General features: G+C 38.9%; 1 protein-coding gene across 12 annotated transcripts in view; it reads left to right on the plus strand.

Annotated features, from left to right (window-relative positions):
- The window catches only part of PARD3 (par-3 family cell polarity regulator), a 441,795-nt gene extending 437,983 nt beyond the window's left edge, over nt 1-3,812 (plus strand). For all 12 annotated transcript variants that reach the window (XM_064395692.1, XM_064396060.1, XM_064395762.1 and 9 more), the window contains one exon: nt 1,314-3,812. In XM_064395692.1, coding sequence (XP_064251762.1) covers nt 1,314-1,707 — 394 coding nt within the window. In that variant the 3' untranslated portion in view covers nt 1,708-3,812. The remainder of the gene's footprint in view (nt 1-1,313) is intronic.
- Nucleotides 3,813-21,890: the final 18,078 nt, after the last annotated feature.

Genomic DNA, 21,890 nt, shown 5'->3' on the forward strand with positions numbered 1-21,890 from the left:
TACAGAGGTTCCTTCAATTTGCTCTTGTTCCAGGGAGTGATAAAACATGACTCAGAAGCATTGTTGCTTTGGCAAAGTTGGATATGAGGTTACCAATAACAGCTATAAAAATTTTGTAAGAATTTACATTATGTCGTAATTTTTTCTGCAATAATTCCCATATTATCTTGCATAATATTTTTCATCCAGAGGCCTCAGAATCAGTTATGAAATAAGGTAGATATGGTAATTTTCAAATTATACATGTAGAAGGAAGATTGCAAAAACATTAGGTGAGTTTTTACTTTTAGTAATGGTAGAAAAATTTTCCAGTTCTCCTGTCTCTCCGCTGCATATTCATTGGATGAGGCCACACTGTCATATGTGATGACATGAAAAACCATGCCATATATAAACAACTAAATTATTTTCGTATTGATTTATGTCGCAATATATTTTATTTTATTACTTGATTCTCATACTCTAATTTTAATCTCAAAGTGGGTATCTCTTTTGCTGCAGCACAAAATTGTTTTACTTTATCACCACCAATCTTATTTTAAATTCATACAAGCATCTAGCAGTTTGATAGTAAATTAAAGTTATTTCAAAACCATAATCTGTCTTCAAAATAATGTGGTGATTTATTGTGAAAAGAGATAAGAATTTGTAATTCCTATGTGTATTTGTCCTATTTATCTACTCCCTGGAGCCAAAAAATAAGCAAAAAATGTTATCTCTGCCTCTTCTTTGATGAAAGCTATAGCAGACTGGGAAACACTCCTTATAGCACAAAATTTCTTAGTTCTGGACATGGGAGGAAGAACTTAACTCTCAGTAATGAGCTTTATCTTCTGACTTGTGCAGTGTTAGGACAAGTGTTTTGAGGACCTGCCTGTTGCACAGTTAATCAAGTGTCAGTCTAGATTCAAATATTTCATGAGTGACTTTACAATTGCTGGCTGTCACCTGCATTCTTAGGAAGCACAGAAACACCTGTGCTCTTTCCTAGTCTGCAACTGAATTGTAATACTTTTTTCTTGAGAACATGAGGGTAATTGTAGCTGGATGGGTTTTCATGGCATATTACTCCTGCAGAGGCCTAGAGATATAGTTCAGCTCTCTAGAATTTCTTCTCCCAACAAAAGAGGCAAGAAATCATTTTGGGCAGAAGAGAACTGTGACTCTAGAAAGTGACTTCTTAGAGGATGCTATCTCTGGGCAAAAGCTGATGGCACAGCAGAAGCTGCCTTCTTTCCAGTGATTGTTATCAATAACAGTTGAAGGTGAACCAGAACATTTGTCTAAAAAACCTTTTTCATTTTTCTTTTCAGGCAAAGCAGGAAAAATGCCAGTTCTGTATCTCAAGACTCCTGGGAGCAGAATTATTCCCCTGGAGAAGGGTTCCAGACTGCAAAGGAAAATCCCAGATATTCCAGCTACCAGGGATCGAGGAATGGCTATATGGGGGGACATGGCTTTAATGCCAGGGTGATGCTAGAAACACAAGAACTGCTCCGTCAAGAGCAGAGGCGGAAAGAACAACAACTGAAAAAAAAAACTTCTTCTGAAGGGCCTAGCAACTATGACTCATATAAGAAAATCCAGGACCCTAATTATGCCCCTGCTAAAGGTCCTTTCAGACAAGATGTACCGCCTTCACCATCTCAGGTAGCGAGGCTGAACAGATTGCAAACACCAGAAAAGGGAAGACCGTTTTATTCTTGAGGTGAAGAAAAGGAGGATCAACTTACCATGCAATAAGGAACATTTTCATATAAAGACTTATATTTTGAAAACTTTTTACGCTGATGGTACTAAGGAATATATCCGTTTTCTATTTCAGTGCCTTTGAAAATCTGGGCAAAGCATTGGTGGGCCTTACGTCTTTGCCATTCTGTCCCAAGTGTTGAATCCATGGAAGGGCGTTCCACCATTTGACAATCATAGTGGAAGTCAGCAGTGCTGCCCCTGCCTTCCCAGTTCTGTAGCCCAGTCCTGTAGCTGTCAATGGCTTTTTGCTAGGATTTGTTGTAATGTGTTTTACTTTGCAGTGACTTGTTACACCAACATGCAGCTTTGTGGCATAAAATGAATGAATTTGAGGTTGAAGGAAGCATTGACATGTCCTTTATTATTTCTCTCGGGTCAGAAGGAGGTGTACATATCACTCTTGAGTGGATAAGGCTGAGCTCTACTCTGAATTGCAGTTGGAGTTCTGATAGGTTTTATGGTGGAGTCATTACCTGTCTTTGTTGATCAATATTTAAGTGTCTATATGCTGAAAAACTATCCTTCTTCTATTATGCACATACGCACTCTTTTTTTTCTCTCTCTCCCCACTCTGAGCTTATTAAAAAAGCCTTTATCCTGACTCATGAGGAAAACAATATTAAGCTTTCAGTTATCCTGAGAATCCTGTTCCAATTGCCTTATAATCTTAATGCACAGTCCATTACAAATGAAATAACTGGAGAGAGATTATTTATACAGACACAGGGAAACCTTTGATAAGTATATTTCACTATTTTATTAAAGATGGGAAATTATGAACACACATGCAATTGAGTTCTGCTTTGCTTTGCTTCTAAATTAATTTGGTCATTTGACACTTGTATCTAGGAAGAGAACTAGGGAGGGTGTCATGTTAACTCATCTAGTACACAGTAGTCTTTGGACAAATTTTGGAGATAGCTCCAAGCAAGAGCAGAGGAAATCAAAGTTTTTCTTTGGATCAAATAACTGTAAAGAGAACAATTCCCTCTTTTTAGACATTGTGATGCTTTGTGGACAATTTACTTTGTGCTTCCATATAACATATTGTTACATTGTGATGGTACGTTAAAATAAACCTTTAAGTACATGAATGAGAGATAAACGGAGACAAACTGTTACACATCATCCTGAAAACATGTCAGTATCCAAAAATTACTAAAGCAAAATGATTGCTTTAGCAGAGAGTAATATTTGAATGTGCATATGGGATAAGAGAATTTCTTTTGCAGCAGCTGTTTTTCTGTTTGTTGGTCTGAACTTCATGTATTGTAAAAGATATAGCTGGGTTGCTGAAGTGCCTGCAAATCCTGATGTGAAAAGGCTTGAGAATGGATCTCAGCATATTGTGTAAAAAAAGGAGAGAAAGCAAGAAAAAAAATCATGTATTGCGTGATTTAAAAAAAAGCCTATTTTTTTTTACTGGCACATTTTATTTTTGCGCCAACTCATTTCTAGAATGTATGTGAAATATCAGCACACGTATCTGTGTCTTTTATGCCTGTTTGTTAACAGTTTTTGTTGTTAATAATGTACTCCATGTTTAAAAGTTCTTATTAGTGTAAGCACAGTGACATTGGATGACAATAGCTTTTTTACACAGAATTTACAAAACTGTGTAAAATGGCTTTCCTTGTACATATGAAATTTAGAATAAAAGGCTGTTTCCATCCTTGTCTTGGTATTGCCTGTAGACCACTATGAAAACTGCTGGAGACATTGAGTTAAAAAATTCTTAACAGATGTTGTTTTATACTATTCCTAATGGTTTGTGTGTGTCATTCTGTGAATGCTTATAAATGAGAAGAGAAGAGAAGAGAAGAGAAGAGAAGAGAAGAGAAGAGAAGAGAAGAGAAGAGAAGAGAAGAGAAGAGAAGAGAAGAGAAGAGAAGAGAAGAGAAGAGAAGAGAAGAGGGGAAAGGAGGAAAAAGAAAAGAAAAGAAAAGAAAAGAAAAGAAAAGAAAAGAAAAGAAAAGAAAAGAAAAGAAAAGAAAAGAAAAGAAAAGAAAAGAAAAGAAAAGAAAAGAAAAGAAAAGAAAAGAAAAGAAAAGAAAAGAAAAAGTTTACAGCCCATCTGAGCACCTAAAGGCTTCCTCAGAGGCAAAACCCACATTGTTTAATGTGTTGTGTTATTTTAGGCCATACCTATGACATTCAAGAGGCACATTTTTAAGAATAACCTCTGTGGCAAAAATCTTCTGTGCTGTAGCATGGAGCACTGTCAGAAGGTCACCCACTGCAATCTGGCCAAATCCAGGCATGTTTTAGGAACCCCTTGTGCATTTTTTGTGTGTTTTGGGGTCTGATGGGAGCCCTTCACAGAAATGTTGGCATGGTGGAAAATGGCAGAAGGCAGATTTATGAATAAAGCAATATTTACAGTGCCAATGATCCTCTGTTTCCCCCATTAGTATTGGAGCTGAGTCTGGTTTTCTCCTTCTTCCCCTCAATTCTCATTTTGTTGGTTACTGCAGGAATGTCAATCATGATTCTATGTATGCATGACATCAAGGTGTTGCCATGGCAATAATAGTGGCAAATTATTCACTGTGACTTTAGTGTGGGATCTCAAGGGGAAGAGCAACAGGAGCTGTAGGGTGGACAGGCAGCTTTCAGTGCCCAAATAAAGTAAAGGCAGGATTTTCCAAAAGACTTAAATTGTAGTGTCTTGCATTTGGGCGTGGGGAATAATTGCATTTGCAGTTTTGCAGGCCTTGCTGTCTCATCTCCTGACTGCATTCCCAGATTACGTAGTTTGTCATTTCTACGGATTTATTTGCACTGGCAAATAATTGCAAGCACTAAAAAAATGCATCCACAGGAATAGAAAACAGGTTGAAGGCCTTTTCAAAACAAGGCCTTTGATAAACTGTTGTAGGAAAAAGGGCATGTGTTTGGGAAAGTATGAAGTACAGGATGTTTTATGTGTGAGGATGGCATATGTTAAAGTTTACTCTTCTATGAAACTCCTCTTCAAGGTGTTAACAATTTACCATAATTAGATGTGTTCATGAAAGAAGGCAGATGTTCTCTTTGGGCTGTGTCTGTGTTATGTTAGTAAAGAATAAGGTCTTTTTCTGGCTTTGTCACCCTGTCTTCTTCCTGACATAGTGTAGACAGGATTTCTAATATTAACTCCCATAAGTTGCAAAGGGCGATAAGGAAGTGGGAGGGAGATATTTTAATAGAAAATGACCTTTAGTTCTGCCTAGTGAATAGATTCAAAAGTTAATTGAGCTAACTGCATTACTGCAGTAATTTGTTTGTGGATGCATTACCATTATGAGATTAAGTCTGTAACATTAGTATATTTGTGAATGGTCATAGGACAGACTGTAAGGGAGCTCACAACATCGAGGAGTGGGTGTACAGCTTGCACATTTTGCTCTGTTCAAACCCTGAGAAAACCATCTGCAAAGCCTCCTGTATTTTATCAAAATAATTTGTTAATGCTATTGAAATTCCTTGGGAAAGTTTAATATTACTAGTGCAGAATACTGCTGCCTTTCTCAAAAAAACTATTTCCCCTCTTCTTATGGGCCTCCTTGGAAGCATGAGTGCAACCCTAGTGAGTTATTGCATGGGCCAGATAGTTTAATGCATGTCTTTGAGAACTCTGCCATCAAAAACAGTGAAAAATGGCACAGAGCCCAGCTGAACATGGTTGGAAAGTACAATTGCCATTTATTGCTGGCAAACAGCTGGAAGAACAACAAAACAAAATTTAAGCCCATCATGACTGTAGATATGTGGCCATGACTGTAGATATAAGGCCTGCCTTTCAAAGCTGTGCTGATGTTTTGGTCACGTTCTCTCTGTTAATGGATGTCTGTAGCACTGCATTTATCTGTTCTGGGTATTTTGAGAAGGGGAGGGTTTGGCCAGACAAGGAAGAGATGTGCCAGATTAGCAGTGTTGGCTAAACATAGGATATTCTTGAGCAATTCAAACCTTTGAACTTGGGTTGTTGAGACTTAAAGTGAATTTGGCTATTGCATGTCCTGGCTTGCAAGACTGTTTTCAAAATATTTCCTAATTCTATTTGCTGTGCCTGACTGTTTCTACATCCTTCTCTCCCAAGTCCTCAGTCTAGTTAATAATAAGCATTGTAAGGAATCTGCCAGGAATGCAAATGCAGAAAAAACCCTCATCTATTTCTTATGCTGCTGTTGTGTCACCCCATCCTAGCCTTCCAGACTCAATTTAAAATTTAAGTTTAGCATGACAGAGGAAGGCTGAAGGTCAGAAATCCACAATGGGGGCTGACTTTGTGAAAGCAGGGTTTGTGTGTGTGTGTGTGTGTGTACATGGGAGAAGCACAGACTGGGTTAATTTGCCTTTAATTCATGTTCCTCGTCAAAAAATAACTTGTAGCATTTCTTCACTGTTTTTCCTATCTGTGCAGAAAGCAGCTATGATTTGATGCACATGGTCATTGTTTCATGCCTCCTTGTAATCTCTTCTATTTTGTATCAACATCACACTCTTACATCTGCTGATTAATTCTCTTGCATTTATTTGTTTCTCTAAATGACATGCAATTCATTCATATCCTAGGCTACTTCTTGCCAGTGATTGATTTTTCTCTCTTAGATTTGTAAACCTATTTTAATATTTTTCTCTCCTTAGGACTAGTATTATCTTTTGTAATTTATACTTTAATCAATTTTAAAAATTGAGACTGGAAGTTTGAGTTAGGATTACACAAAAGCAGACTAAAGAATATGGCTTTGATTTCTATTCTGTGTGCAGTGCAGACTTCCTAGGCACTGACAGGGACTGGACAGAATACTCTCTGAATGAGATGAAGAAAAACATCAAGCCCGGGATCTTTGGAAGAAAAAAAAATTAGGGGAACTTTGTAAGATATTTATGCCCACTGTGTTCTGTCTACTGTGAAAAAAACCAAAATTCCTTAGATGTGTCACTCTGCCTGACTGATGGTTTCAGAGCTCAAACTGACATGACTGTGGTTTAAAGGCAGATGGATGGAGGAGGAGGTGCTTGCACCATTCCAGAGGATGCCAGGACCTGCTTCCCTTGCAAATAGGCTCCCAAAATTCTGTTTTCAGATGCACACTTTACAGCCAAGGTCTGGAATGAGCTTACATTCACAAATTGAGTCTCAGTGCAGTGTCTGCAGTGACCTCTGTCAGGGAGGGAGAGATGACAGCCACAGGTGATAATAGCTTCAGGTATTTGATTTTAATCTGCTTGTTTGTTGGGGTAATCCTTGTCTTAGAAAATTAAGGAAAGAAATGAAGAGTGAGGGAGAGGTGTAAAATGTGAGTAAAAAGGTTCTCCACTTCCCCTACACTCTTGTCACTGTTACAGCCACTGGGATTTGGTCGCCCTTTTCTTCTCCTTTTTGCCCCAAAGGCATAAAAAAGAATAAACTAGATAGCAGTAACCTCAGCACAAAACTCACCACTCTCCTAGAGAGTCACTCGATTGTGTAGCACATAAGATGTGAATTAACAAGGCGACAAGAACAACGTTACTGTCCCTCTGTTATTTCCTCTGTGGGTTTCCCTGGGGTGTGTTTAGATTGTCAGTCCTTGGGACAAGGAGCTGTCTTTATTTTTTATCTATAGAAGCGAATAGTATTGTTGTCAATAAAAGCCAGTGAATATTTGGTGGCAGAGGAGGAGTTGAGGTGAAAATAGTTTTTTAAAGTTGGTATATATGGACTTTTGCAGTGGGTGCATGATGCATTCCTAGTCATAATTATATTCTCATTTCTAAGTACAGACCATATTGCAGGGATCTTTGCTACAGTTAAAATGAATTTCTCAGGTCTCTTCATTTATCTATGGCACCACTTCTTTAAAGCTTTTAGAGAGAGTGAAAGAAATTTCTCATGGAAATAGGAGACACATTCCCAAAGTCACTGTTTGAAGACTGCAAACTATCAAGAGGGATTTTAAGAGATTTTCAGGAGCTGCAGCCTTCTGCCAGTAGCCCAGAACCATTATCACCTGTGTTCAGAAAGCTGGAGAAGACATTAGTTTTCACTGTTCTACTGATGGAATTCTTATTCCCACTTAGAATATGCTGAAGTCTGAGACCCCCTTCTGGGTACCCATCACATTTATATCTTCCTTAGGAGCAAAAGAAAAGCCTTATGATAGTTCAAATGTCCTTTCCTATTAAAAGCCAGTAGGTTCTTAGGAACAGGAATGTCTTTGCTTAAAACTTTGCATCTAATGGTGGTGGCGTGTGTTTTGCTCATTCTACCAGCTATGTCTGTTGTTTCCTGCCAGATGTGACCCACGTCTTCCTCAGCTTTCTCAGTGTGTGGTACATTCAGGCTCTGCTCTGTGGTCCAGCCTAAACTGCAAGAACCATTTTAATAAGTGTTTATAAATAATATTAATGATAATTTATTACTACGTGATCAGTTGTTTTCTGGGCTATCAGCTACAAAGGAAGGCAGATTTACACCCGAGGAAACACTTTTGCATTTGCAAAGGAAGTTTAAGGCTGAGAAATCTTTTCTCACTTTGGCTTCTGAAACTCACTGTAAGTTAATACCATCCACTGCAGCATAACAGGGACTGGAAATGGCAATGTCTTGCTTTAGTGCCTGGTTGATTATTTGCAAAAATCTGGTTTGTAATCTGGACTGCGTTAATTGCAATTTTCCACATATTGTTCCTCATTTTGAGAAATGAATAAAATAATATTAAAAATTGAAACCACTAAATTATGCAACCTGTTGCTAGTCAAAAGCTCAGTCAATACTATAGCCAGCAAAGTAGAAATAATTTGTCTTTGCACATCTTGTTCTTTTTTTACAAAATAATGCACAGAATTTTTTATGAATAGTAGCATACAAAATTTAACAATTGTTCATTCTTTTTTAAAAAAGTCAGTTTACATGAATAATTTTCTCATCTTTATGCAGAGATTTTCCGCGTTTTTGTTGACTAAAATATTACTAATCTAATTTCCTATTAAAAAACTCATTTCCAGCATTGCAGAGCTGAAAGGTGCTACCAAGCATTTAGTCTTCAATTTACATACAACAAACCCTGTAATCTGATGGGGGATTTCACACAAGGATGGCTGCATGCAATTATGTGGGCAAAGAAAAAATTCCATCCAAGGAGCTGCTCTACAACAATTTCATCTGTTGGTCTCCCATTAAGAGTTCTATTGTTAAATTGCTTATTGATGTGGACTTAAGAGTAGAAAAATCTACACAGTGTTGTCATACCAGGTTTTCAATGCTGTTTGCATTTTCCTTCTCTTTTTCCTTTTTAATTACAATTTGCATTTGTTAGAAAGGGACAAAGTAAACAGATTGGAATAATTCATTTGAGTTAACACTCATTGACAAGAAAACATTAAGCATTCTCCAGATGAAGCATCAGTCATGAAAGACAGAAGGATAATCCTAACATTACAACTCAAGTAAATTAGTTTTTGGATATATATTCCAGCATTGCATGAAGCTGTACCAATTCTTAATACTGTCATAATAATATGCACTTTTAAATGCTGCCAGAAATCATGATTACAACAGAGAGAGAATTCACTGTTTGTGTTTATTAATGTGGGAACGTTGGAAGAGTATTTGATATTAAATGTCACAGTCTACAGTGATTGGAGCTAAACTGTAAAACTGGTTGGGAAGGTTTGTGCAGATAAATACAAACGGCAAACGGCGCTCCACACGCTGCCATGGTGGAAGCACATTCTGGAGTTATGCCTCTGGCTTCACAGAACAAGTGAAACCTTGTGAACCTGGTGCCACCCCTTTGGAAAGGAGGTGAGAGAAAGCGGAGGGTGCAGGACCAAGGTGAGTGTGAGCCTGAAGCACATTTGCCCCTTCTGAGTAGTAGGGAGCCATTTGTACCTTGGCTGGCCCACTTTATTTCCCAGCTCAGCTGTGTTTGCCCATAGGTGGGCAATTGGGTTGTGTTTTTTCTTAATTTGCTGAGAATGAATACAAAATTCTGCCCCACCACTCTGTGCCAACAGCACCATCACAATTCCTTCTTAGAAGCTTTGACTCAAAAGCTGGCAACATTTCCTTCAAACAGGAGGGAGGAAAGCAGGGCAGGGAACTACCTTGCCCTCTCTGTGTGTTAGGGAGACATTACCACAGAATAAACCTTTGCAGTAATGTTAATTTACTTAGCAGTTACATTTCCCTTGAACTAACTACTGTGCTGTGAATTTCACAGTAGTGTCTTCTGCTGCACAAAGTTTAAGACTCAGGACTCAGGCTGGGATGGAGCATCTGGAAACCTGACTTGTAGCTCTGAAGACACTAAAAAAAAAAGGTACGGAGAAGCTGACATATCTCCTAGTGTCACCCTGAATGTTGTCCCAGTCTATATAAATCATAATTGAAATGTGATTAAGGGTTAATCTCCCTCTAAATACTATGCATATTTATTAAATTGTGAGTAATTTGCAATACGATGACATTTGATAGGTGATATTGGGATCACTGATACCATTTCAGCAAGGAGCTGAGAGAACAGCAAGAGCCCTTCCATTGTCCTGAGCTGGCGTTTTGGGGCAGCAATGAAAGCAGTAGAGCTGGCAATGCAGTAACCTAATGCAGAACACAGGCTTCTTCTTTTGTTAAACATCTCCTCCTAAAAATGCTGGCAAGTACACATTGTTTCCTTATCATTTTTTCCTCTTGAGAGATTTCAATTCCATTTACCCCACGGGCCCAAATCCTTCCTGAACACACGAGTTAGGCAGTAAGGAGGATTACCAGAAATAGCTCAGACAATGACCAAGAGCCCTCTTCCATGCCTTTTCTTTCCAGCCAGCCACCCAGCTTTCATTATCAAGGGGATGAATACCATATCTGACTGCGTAATCAAAACCCAGTGACCTGTCAGAGCAGGCACTCTCTTGCTGTTCCCCTTTGACTAGGCTTCAGTTCTGGCACCCTTTTAACCCAGATTTCCTGACACATTGTAACTTGTAGACATTTAAGGATACAACCGCTGAGCTAATACGTATTAGATTGTGCCCTTATAGTATATATGGCATATTTAGTGTCATGATTTCTAGTAAAATTGGAGCACATTGATGCCAAAGAAATAGCATTTAATTTAAAGAGCACAGCAAAGAAGAGTGAAAGCATATTGAATAATAGAAATCTCTGCCCAGTTTTTCCAGCAATTTTTCTGCCTGTGATATTTGCCAGCACATTCCTGATGAATGTCTAAAGTAAAAATGACTGCTCATTTGGATCTTGAATGTCATTCAGCATATGGAAAGAACCACTGACTTTTCTTTAAATATAGTCCCACGCAGTCACCATTGAAAAAACTTTAATTTTTTCCCCCCTCCAAATACATTACTATGCGCTTAGTGGATTAACACTCAGCAAAGTTCAGAGAAAGTCATACAAGGTGCCAAAAGAGCACATTCTTCTGTCTAAACCTAAACTCTGTTCCTTAGAGCCAACTCTAGATTTTGTAAAGAATGAGGGAGAGATTATTTTTAAATGCTTTTCCGTACAGTATGTTTCCCTTTTTCCCCTCTTAACTGAGTCACAAAAGCAACACAGCTCAACACAGACATAATATGCTTTTTGTGGATTGGTAAGGGAAAACAGAAGGGCTGATTTCACACCTCCAGCATAACTGTGCTAACAAAAGGGGTCCCAGAGCAGGTGCCCTGGCAGGCCCCACATATCTCTATGGTTGATTTGTCTCTGGGCTTAGAAAGCAAGAAAATTTCTATGAGGAGTCCTCTCAAGTTTTTTTCAGAAGGTTACAGTGTAGAACTTCTCCAGAGTCGTCCCAGATTTCTAGGTGTTTTAATAAGGATTAAGTACTGAGCTGGCTTATTTTAACAATAGACTTTCTACTCTTTTAGAGAGGACATCTCAAGAAAAAAAAAAAAAAAGGGATTCCTTTTATATTTTTTCTCCTTTTCTTTCACAGAGGTGTGAAGTTGGTTACCTGCCCAACCATTTTGCCCAAGGAGGATAAAAAGTGATACCTTTTGCAGCAGATATTCTGAGGCTCCAAAAATGAGAAATGCTATTTGTTCCATTTATTAGCAAAATGTGAAAATTACAGAAGTCTGCCTTTGAACAAGGTACCAAACCCAGCAGCAAGCAGCAGATTGTCCCATCTATGGTGTTAGCACTAGACCTAGATCTGTCTAATAACTTAACCAACTGTGTCTTGCCATCAGGCCCTGGAGACTTTAGTTACTTTTTTGAAAATCTTTAACTTGAATGAAAATTCAAATATTTAGTACTGATAGCTTTCTAATTGGCTGATTCTTTTAGTATTTTCAGATTAGGCTGTGCCTCTTGGCAAACAGACATTTATAGACTAGTTCTTCACAGCCAGAATTGCATCCCTACTTAGTGTGCAGAAGTAATATTTCTTAGACATCTAGTTTATGTGACAGAGAAGAAACATCATAAGCTAGTGGAAGTTATTAATTTTTAATATTTTATTTCAAATTTTAAGGTGTGCAGTTGCTGGATAATGAAAAATACTTGGAAGCAAGCATTTTGGGGAAAATATACATGAATCAGAAGGATGCTTATTTTGTATTTTCACTTCCTATGATCTTCAGAAAATGCTGACTGCAGTCAGCAATGTTGGCAACAGTCCTTTTTCACAGAACCCCTGAAGTATTGCAATACTTCATTGCCTGCAACAGCCAGCCAGGCTTTTAATAAATTAGTCCTGAAGGTAGAGATAGATTCTGGAGATATTCTGAGGTCAGAAGAGACTGCTATAATAATCTAGTTTATTACCTAACTTCCTTTTTAACACCAACTGTAGAATATCGTTCAATACTTCCTGCATCAAACCCAGTTTGTGGCTGAAATCAAGAAAATCTTTCAGAATGACATCCAGTTTATATTTAAGATGATAAGGGGCAGGGAATTTACCACATCCTTTGGCAATGTTCTTCATTTTTAATTGCTTGTACTGATAAAAATTTATGTTATTGTCAGTCTGGAGTCTGCTAACTTCATCTTTAATGATCTTTCTGTGCCTTTTTGTTTGCTCGGTTAAAGGCAAAATTACACAGACATAATTTTACACACTGAACATGACTCAATAAGACCTTGGTTCCAAATGAGAAACATCAGCCTTGAGTCTCAGAAATTCTGATCATGGAAGAATGAGCACCCAGGTGGTAGAGGAGGGAGAGAGAGAAGAAAGGTAAACCCCAGAATGATGTTACCTGCTGAACTTCCACCTGCAAACTGGACACAGTCAAAAATAGAGACCAATTTTGAAAATCTGGCCTGTAAATATCACAAGAAACACACTTTGAAGATACTGGCTGCTGTCAGGTTAACATTCTCTTGATGCTTCAATATCTTCTTTTTAAAGTTTTTTGGGGTTTTTTTTGATGTTTCTGTAACTAAAACCAGGCTTGTGTATCAAAGAGATGGTTTGCAGGCTGCCAGTCAGTACTGCAACCAAGAGATAATGCTTTTTCTGTTTGGTATAAAATCATGATGCATTGTCACCTTGAACCTACCATCCTCTCATAAAGGGCTTTAATCTTATTTTCCCTGTTGAACAGAGGCATTCTCATATCCTTTTGTAGTCAAATTGTAGGAACTGACTAAAGCTGTTTTCAAAGAAAGCAATGTATCTGGTAACTGAAAATCTAAATTTGATTTGAAAACCAAATATAAATATATTGTATTCTAATATTTATTTTTTTTTGTACCAAGGACAAAAAGGAGAACAGGAACTTCAGCTTGAAGATTAAAGTCAAGATAAATGCCCACACCAGAGCCAGTACTCAAAATCCATTTTTTCCTTTTCTTTGCTGCCAAGATTTTTCCCTAAACTAAGAAGAATATTTGCCAGTGCAGTGATAAAACTGTGAGCAGCAGAGTTCAGTCACGCCAGGGAGAGAATATGATACTTTACATGAGCATGTCAAGGTAATGTCAATTAAAAAAAAAAAGAGAGAAAAGGGAAAAAAGAGGCACAGAGTGACTTTTTAAATCTTTCACACAGATCTTATCTATTCATAACCGAAATCAAAGCAACTCTGATTGCTCTATCAAGTGTAATATATAATTAAGGCAATTCAGTCCTAAGGTTTGGGGTTATCGCAGTTCTTTTGACTTGAGTCGCTGATTGTCTTAGTGAAAAAACTGGTGGGGAGTTTTTTGACAGAGAGGTTTTCATCATAAAGAAAAAACCCATCTGTCAAAAGGAAAACTTTACAGTGAGGATAAAGCCTGCAGAATAATCAATAGCCCAGGACTTTCAGCACTTCCAAGAGCGTGGCAGTGCAAGTGCCTGCTCTCAGCTGGAGCAGTGCCCGGAGCCCGGAGCTGCTGTCCGGCCAAGACTGGGCCGGGCACTCTCTCCTCTGGCCTCCATTTAAATTGTATTGCAACAAACACCCAACTTCTGGGCTGCACATTCGGTCCCTCAGCCTCTCTGGCTGGTTTTGGCTTGGCCCTGGTGCAGGGGTGAGAAAGGTTTGAAATGTTAAGAAAGCACTCTCTAACACAGCACATGTAAGCTCTGCGATCTCTGTGAACTCGCCTGCCCTGAAGCTTGACCTCTGCAAGTCTCTTTGAATGTTCATTATCCGAGAGGCCCAGAGCACACATGGATTCCTGCCTTTCTGCGGCACCCCTGAGACTGGAGGAGCTGGCTATGTGCTCACTTTCTGTGCTCATTCCTGCCGTCCTGAACCAGGTGTGAGCCGCACGCAGATTTTCGTACCCTTTATTGGTGAGGGTGCAGAGATTTTGAGGAAAGGATTGCGCTCGCCTGTTACACCTACGGTGTGCTTAAAGCTACGTGTTAGCACGATACAGTTAGGCTGGAAGGTGTTAGGGGCTGCCAACAGGGATGTTCTGGCTCCAAAGAAAATAACAACCCTCGTTAAAAATAATGGGCGTGCCAAGCAATCGGCCGGGCTGTGCGAACAAAGCAATCAAGGCCCTTTATAAGGTAAAAGCAGCTGGTGGCTGAGGAAATATCAGCGGCACTTGGATGTGGCTTTACGACACAGGAGCTTTGCAGCAAGGAGCCGATGGGGTTGGCTCCTTCCTGCCCTCCTTCCTCCCTGCAGACCTTCCCAAGGCTGCTGTCCCTTCCCAAAGCTGCTGCCCCTTCCCGAGGCTGCTGTCCCTTCCCAAGGCTGCTGCCCCTTCCCAAAGCTGCTGCCCCTTCCCGAGGCTGCTGTCCCTTCCCAAGGCTGCTGTCCCTTCCCAAGGCTGCTGCCCCTTTCCAAAGCTGCTGCCCCTTCCCAAGGCTGCTGTCCCTTCCCAAGGCTGCTGCCCCTTCCCAAGGCTGCTGTCCCTTCCCAAGGCTGCAGTCCCTTCCCAAGGCTGCTGCCCCTTCCCAAGGCTGCTGTCCCTTCCCAAGGCTGCTGTCCCTTCCCAAGGCTGCTGCCCCTTCCCAAGGCTGCTGCCCCTTCCCAAGGCTGCTGCCCTTGGGCTGGCTCTGCTGGGAGCTCCGCAGGCCTCAGCAGGGAAAACAGGCCTGGGATCTGCAGGGCTGGGGCTGCCACCAAGAACCACTGACTGAAATAACATCCAATCTGTGGTCTTGTGTTACAGCCATTTTTTTTTTTTTTAGTTTTACATTTCTGGTGGTTCAGTATGATTTTTTTTTTCCACATAGAGAATGGAAAGGAATAAAATAATACAGTTTCTCTATTGTCTTTAGCGTAAGAATTTAGTGCCTCCTAACACATTCTGCTGAATGTAGGACTGAGAAAAAGGAAATCATAAATTCCCATCCCAGTCATGCTGCTTGCTAGGAGGTGTGTCTGTCATGTGCACTCCACTCAGGGTGGATTTACATTCTCTAACTTAATTTAGTCAAAAGTGTGCAGGGTAAGTTACTCTTACAAATGTATTTCTGAGTCAGCTGAGGGAGAACCGCCTACACAAAGAACTTCTGCCTGCCCTAAAAAAGGGTTCAAAAGTGGATGCTAAGATTGGCCTAGCCTTGAGGAAAGACTGTATGATTGACAGCTTTAGAGTATTGAAGATAGGTGTGATGAATTCCACCCTTTTAATCTCGAAATCTTGTCCTACTTAAATTTAAACCAAGATTCCTTCATATTTCAGTTGGGTGAGGGTGTGTCCTTTACGTGCCTCTTTAAGAGAATTTCTTTCTCATATTTCAAGAGGAAAGCACACTAAAGTCCCTGAGACCCCCAATCCAGATGAATACCTTTCTCTGTATCCCATATTACACTAGCAAGGGCTACACTGGTTAGTGCTAAATGGTAGACGAAAACAAGCCTCCTTGCTTTTTGGTAAATTCCTGGTTTTTATCTACCTCACAATGCTGTAATTTTGGAAGTGTAATTAATGTTTGTGAAATACTTCCTAGGTGGAATATATGAAAATCTCCCTGTTTGTTAATAACAATCACTTAAAAAGTGAATATTGAAAGCTTACTTCTAATCATATTTGCTACTGATATATTATGGAGGAGATAGAAACCAACATCAATAATTACCACCCTGACAAACCATGCAGCCTCAGTCAAAGAAACTGCACAATTGCAGCAGGAAACCATGTTAATAAAAGAAAACTCAAATAAAGTCATTTGTTCCAAAAAGTTATATTCAAATGCCCACCATCTGCTTTAACTTCCCAATAGTGAGGAGATTTAGTGTCTGCAAATCTCTCCTTATCTCATCTCATTGTGCCCTGTAAATGGAAAACCTATTTGCATCTAATAGAACAAGGCATGCCAATAGAAATCTCATATCTATTGGCAAGTTGTGTAATTCTTTATAGCTATATAGTAGATGCAGATGCTTTGGAAAGGGATATCTTCCTTCAGGAGTACTGCTGGAGGGAGCCTGGATTGATTCTCTTTGCAATTATAGATCAGACCATGGTAATCACTGAAGACAGGGAAATATTTTAATTCTGCATTGTGTAGGCTCATTCTTGCCTTTAAAAGCAAGCAAACAAAAATCCATCTATTTTTGTTTTCTGTATAATTTTAGGTGTATAATTAAAAAAAAAGTATTCAATGGGCTATTAAGGAAGCTAGCAGTGTGTTCTGCAGACATTCCCAGTCTTCACACAAGACATTCAACAATTAAAATTATTCAAGGAAGATCCAGCTCAAAATTCCAATAAATAGCAGCAGATCAAGACACTGGTTGTCATTAGACTCTTCTCCCAGCCCTCACTAATAAAACTTTGGCTACCTAGGTTACTCAACAGGCTGGCTGCTCCTTTGGAGCAGACCAAGAAAGCTGCCAGGTCTCTGGTAGCTGTTGCTCCACTGCATACACAGTTGCCTTTGTGTTCAGAGCCTGTGACTAGACACAAGTCAGACTAATTTGTCTTAATTCAGTTCAGTAAGAGGGGGGCAGGTTGTAGATGGGCTTATATTTAACATTCAGCAAATCAATTTATCATGAACTTGTGGCTTTACAGACACATCTTAAACTGACATAAGTAGATGGCCCATGCTGTGGCTTCTTCTGGCACGCACAGATCCAATTCAGCATAATAGCATTGAGTCTCATTTGAAGATATTTGTACAAATGTCTTAAGTTTTAAGTGGTAATTATGATATTTAGCAGCCTTTTAACCTAGATCTCTAGATTTCAGTTGACAAATTGTAGAGGGTTTGTCATCAAGATGCTTGGGAACTGGTATTTAATTTTATCTCAACAGAAATTCTCAAGGAAACCAGAAGGTCTGTGGACATTTCCTACCTGTTCCATCCTCATTTTATTCTATTTCACTGATTACTTATTCCATTATTTGAATACACTCATTGATGGCAATGAATTTAGTGTACACAACTTCTTTAACTTTGCCCAATGCTGTTCCTTTTCATTGGCATAATTAACATAACATCTTTAAAAGCTATCAGCCTGACTCTTCCAAATTATTTACCTTGGAGTGTGCTCCTAGCACAGGGCAGTTTTGCTCTAACTTGCACCCTCTGTAGAAAAAGAGAGCCCCAGTTGAGGATAGCATTCCCAGTCTCAAGAGAATGTAGCCATGGGAAAGTGATAGGAGGAAAAGACCCAGGAAGTGTTACCTTTTTTACTTAGACTGTCTGAGAAAATGTAAGTATCACTGCTTTAAGTCTTGCCCATGTAACGTGACATATGAGGTCTTTCCCCTAGATAAGTTACATATACAAAAAAGAAGTAATAATGTTATAGAATTTTCTGTGGACAACTTATTTAAGAAAGCTTGAGTTCTGCTGTGTCTTTTAGAAAGTGACAGATTGCTATAGGGAAAATACTGAATTCTGCAAATAATCACAGAGTGCACTAGATACAGTTTATTGGCTTGATCTTTCATATTTACTTGATGTTGGCTATGAAAATAAAGTTCATCCAAGCAGAAGAGAAAAAAAGTATGTTGTGCCACATTAATTTTAGTTGCACAAGCACATAAATGGCCATGTGATCATTCCATAGGTTAATTTCTTACCCCTGAGAAAGGCTCAGTCTGTTTCTTTTCCTTGTTAAAATTTCACATTTATAAATAAAATTGAGTATTCATGCTTTGCTGGACAGTCAAAACTCCATGATAAGAAGCTACTACTGCTTGTCTTGACCACTGCCTTAATTTTCCCCTGGGCACCTTCTAGGTAAGGTGAAATACTGTGCCTCAGTCACTTGAACCCCATGTTTTCTGAAATATGATAGAGAGGAATGCTTTTCAAATGGAAAGACTATTTTGATGCTGTGTTCCAGAAAAAACAAAATTGCAAACAGCAGCACAGAGTCACAAAAGAACAGGGCCAACATCATTTGACACAAACGGAAATCTTTCAGTTCGCATCAATAGGCTTTAATCAGACCAGTATTTCCTTATTGCCTAGTTTTGTTTAGAAACATCCTTTAGACTTAGAGTGAGAACTAAACCCTTCTCTCCCTCCCCCTCCATATTTATGATCCAGGCTTTTGTAATAGTAACATTTCCTGCAATGCCTGCGGAATACCAATGAAATATTTCTTCCCATAGTGACACATACAACCACCCTCGAGTGGGAGACACAGTATTTACAATATCCTACTAGAGTCCCACTTTAACTTCCTTCATCTCTGTCTCATGGCTTATTACCAAATGCCGTGAGAACGCATGGAACACCTACACCTCACTAGAAAGACAAACTGAATGGCTTAAAACACACAGCCTTTCAATGACTGACTCACAAATTATCACTTGGTGAACAGGGACTTTATTGCACCTACACTCTTGTGCCAAATTCCAGTCGACAAAGTGACACGGTAGATAAGTTTAGATGAGGGTGTTTACTGATGGATAAGACAATAAAAACTTCGTGGCTCAAATGTTTTGAACTCCTGGACTTTTTCCCAGCTTCATTTTCTCTTTAAAAATGCAGCATGGCAGAATTATCCAGCAGCCAACCCGGCTGTATATGGATATTCTGTATATGGGATTCTGTAATGCATATTAGTTTTTAAGCATTGCTAAGGGTGTTACTCTGGTAGCAGTCAGGGTTTCTGGAAATAATCAGTGAATCCCAAGTCAGAACAAAGGTGCTAATGTGGTACCAAGTTCCTGAGTAAATAAACAATTGCTAAACAAAATCTTTTCAACAGCATTGCATGTCTGTGTCAACACTGTGTTTCCTCCTTGAGTCATCTGGTCAGCAGCACTCCAGCTACATGGGAGAGGTCACCCACTTCCTACAGCTGAAGTTTTGTGTCAGAATATACCACTCAGGATTTCCTGTGAGCCACAGGAGTTGCATTTTTTGGCAGGATTACAGAAAAAAGTCAGGTTACTAGATCCTGATGGGCATATTTGAGGGGAAGAAAAGACATGAAACAAATGCCATTTGTGCCAGCCTCAGTGTCCATTAGCTAGTCAGACATAGGAACTTATTTGATCTTTATCACCCAAGCATAGAGATACAGAATTTGAATACATAGGAAGGATGCCTCAGATATTTCTTATTCTCTAGATTTATAGGAAGTTACTAATAAATGGAGAGGGAAAACACATCCACACAGGCACTTTTTCTACTATCCACACAGGCACTTATTTGTTTATTTCTACTATCCAGCACTTCAGTAAAAATTACAGATCTTTTTTGTGTTCATAACTGGATTCAGAAATATGAGTTACCTACTTTCTAGCTCAGATGTAGTGGAGTAGCCATTCTCTTGAGATGTTTTTTATTAAATGTGGGAAACCTTACAGAACTCCTTGATTTCATATGATTGCTGCTAATTAAGAGATGTAGAAAGCATATGATCAGTTCATCTGATAGGATTTTTGCCAAGGCAGTTTGAAAGAGCTTGCAAAAATTTTGCAATCTGTATTTTGGTCCTGATTCAGCTTGAACCTGAACTCCAGGGTCTGCTTTTGAATGTCCTCTCTACTCATTATCTCTTCCTATCTCTTGTTAAGATGCTTTCCTGAGCCCAAGCAGAGATGTTCAGACTTTTTCTAATACAAATACAGTAAATCTCTGCTCTGTCATCATAATGCAAGATTCTTGAAAGAATCACTTCACAAATTTCAGACTAATAACTTGTTATTTTCCACTGATATAAGACATAGGTGGATAACGTTCCATCACCAGTGACTATAATCACCTTCAGCATCCCAGCTTCTGGCTTGATTAAGTATTTGTCACTTCTATTTCATCCTCTCCTGACAGAGATAACTTTCTTTTAAGTCAAACTGTCATACTCTGGAGTTCAGGAAGGGCATGAAAATGTCAGGTAATAATCCCTCCTCAATCTTGTGAGTAGGTAACATTGCTAATATGCAGAACCATTAGAATGTTGGCATGAATTTAGCTTAATCATTTGCAGCAGTTCAAGCTTTATTAAGATACCTTAAGGCTGATCTGGATAAGCTTCTCCCATCTTTATACAGTTTGCTCTGCTTTCAGTACTTAACAAAAGGCACGTTTAATCTTGCAAATTCTCCTGAACCTTTGTAACTTTATTTTAAATGAATTTCATCAGTCATTAGAGCTTCAAAAAAGCAAATATAATTTTTTTCCCCCAAGGAAATAACCTTTTGAAAAGCAACCTCGCTCAAAACAGTGTGTCTGTCATTAATGCCATCTCTGGATGTTGGAGACTGTCATGCTAACATCATTAATCATGCAAATAATCAGAAAAATTGCCACATTAAACTATATTCAAAAGCTAAATAATACTTGAACAAACTGATCAGGCATTAGTAATAAATAATTGTTATGTTCTTTCATTTCCATCTCCCTTTGTCTTTAGAATGTTAGTATCTGGTTCCTCATTCTCTCTCTCCAAGTCAAGAAGGAGAACATTCACCTCAAGAGTTAAAACTTCAGAGAAAGGGAAGAAGCATTATCTTTTCAACATGTTTATAGAACATGTTGAACATTCACCATGTTTAAAGAAAATTATCTTTGACGTATTTATACTGTGAAGAGGCTAAATATAAGGTTTCCAAAGTCTTTGTCCTCTTGAAGGTGAAATTGAGCTTCTGCCTTGATCTTCTATTTAGATGATCCCACCTTTTTACTGCATCAGGATGGGTTTATTGGGGCACTATACCCATCCACCCACCCAACTATATTCTCTGATTTCTTTTATCCTTTGAATCAATTTTTTTTTTTTGTTTTCTAGCATAACTCAGTAACAATATTCAGCACTAGTTCACTTTCCTGTTGCTTAAATGTACTTGCTTGAAATGCGTGACACCTGCCATGTCTGTACCTCCAACAGTGATGACTAAACACAGCCAAAGGGCAGTTTTGTGGCTGATGAGTCAATTTATCTGCAGGAGTAAATGACATACCCTTGTTCATGAGTAAGTCTGTGTAAATAGTAAGTGAGCACTTCAGAGGTGAAGAAATTTTTTGGTTTGAAGACTGCAATTTTGTGTACAGTACTCAGCTCCTCTATGATGTGGCTGCAAACACGGTGTAGTTTTTGTGCTTATTCACGCAGAATCTGCTTGTATTTCTGAAACCTTTTAATCTGAATAAGATCTCTCTCGAAAATCTTGAACTTCTCTCTTGACTTTCCCTCGTTATGTTTGTAGCCTGTCTCCAAGTGCAGCACATTAAAAGCAAGTATTTTGCTTTCAAGCTCACAACCCAAGAGCAAACTAATGGGTTCTAAGTCAGACCTTGGTTGAATTCAAGTTGTTTCCATGAGTCCAGGTTAACACAGAATTG

This window comes from Passer domesticus, chromosome 1 (assembly GCF_036417665.1).
Source record: "Passer domesticus isolate bPasDom1 chromosome 1, bPasDom1.hap1, whole genome shotgun sequence".
NCBI classification, from domain to species: Eukaryota; Metazoa; Chordata; class Aves; order Passeriformes; family Passeridae; genus Passer; species Passer domesticus.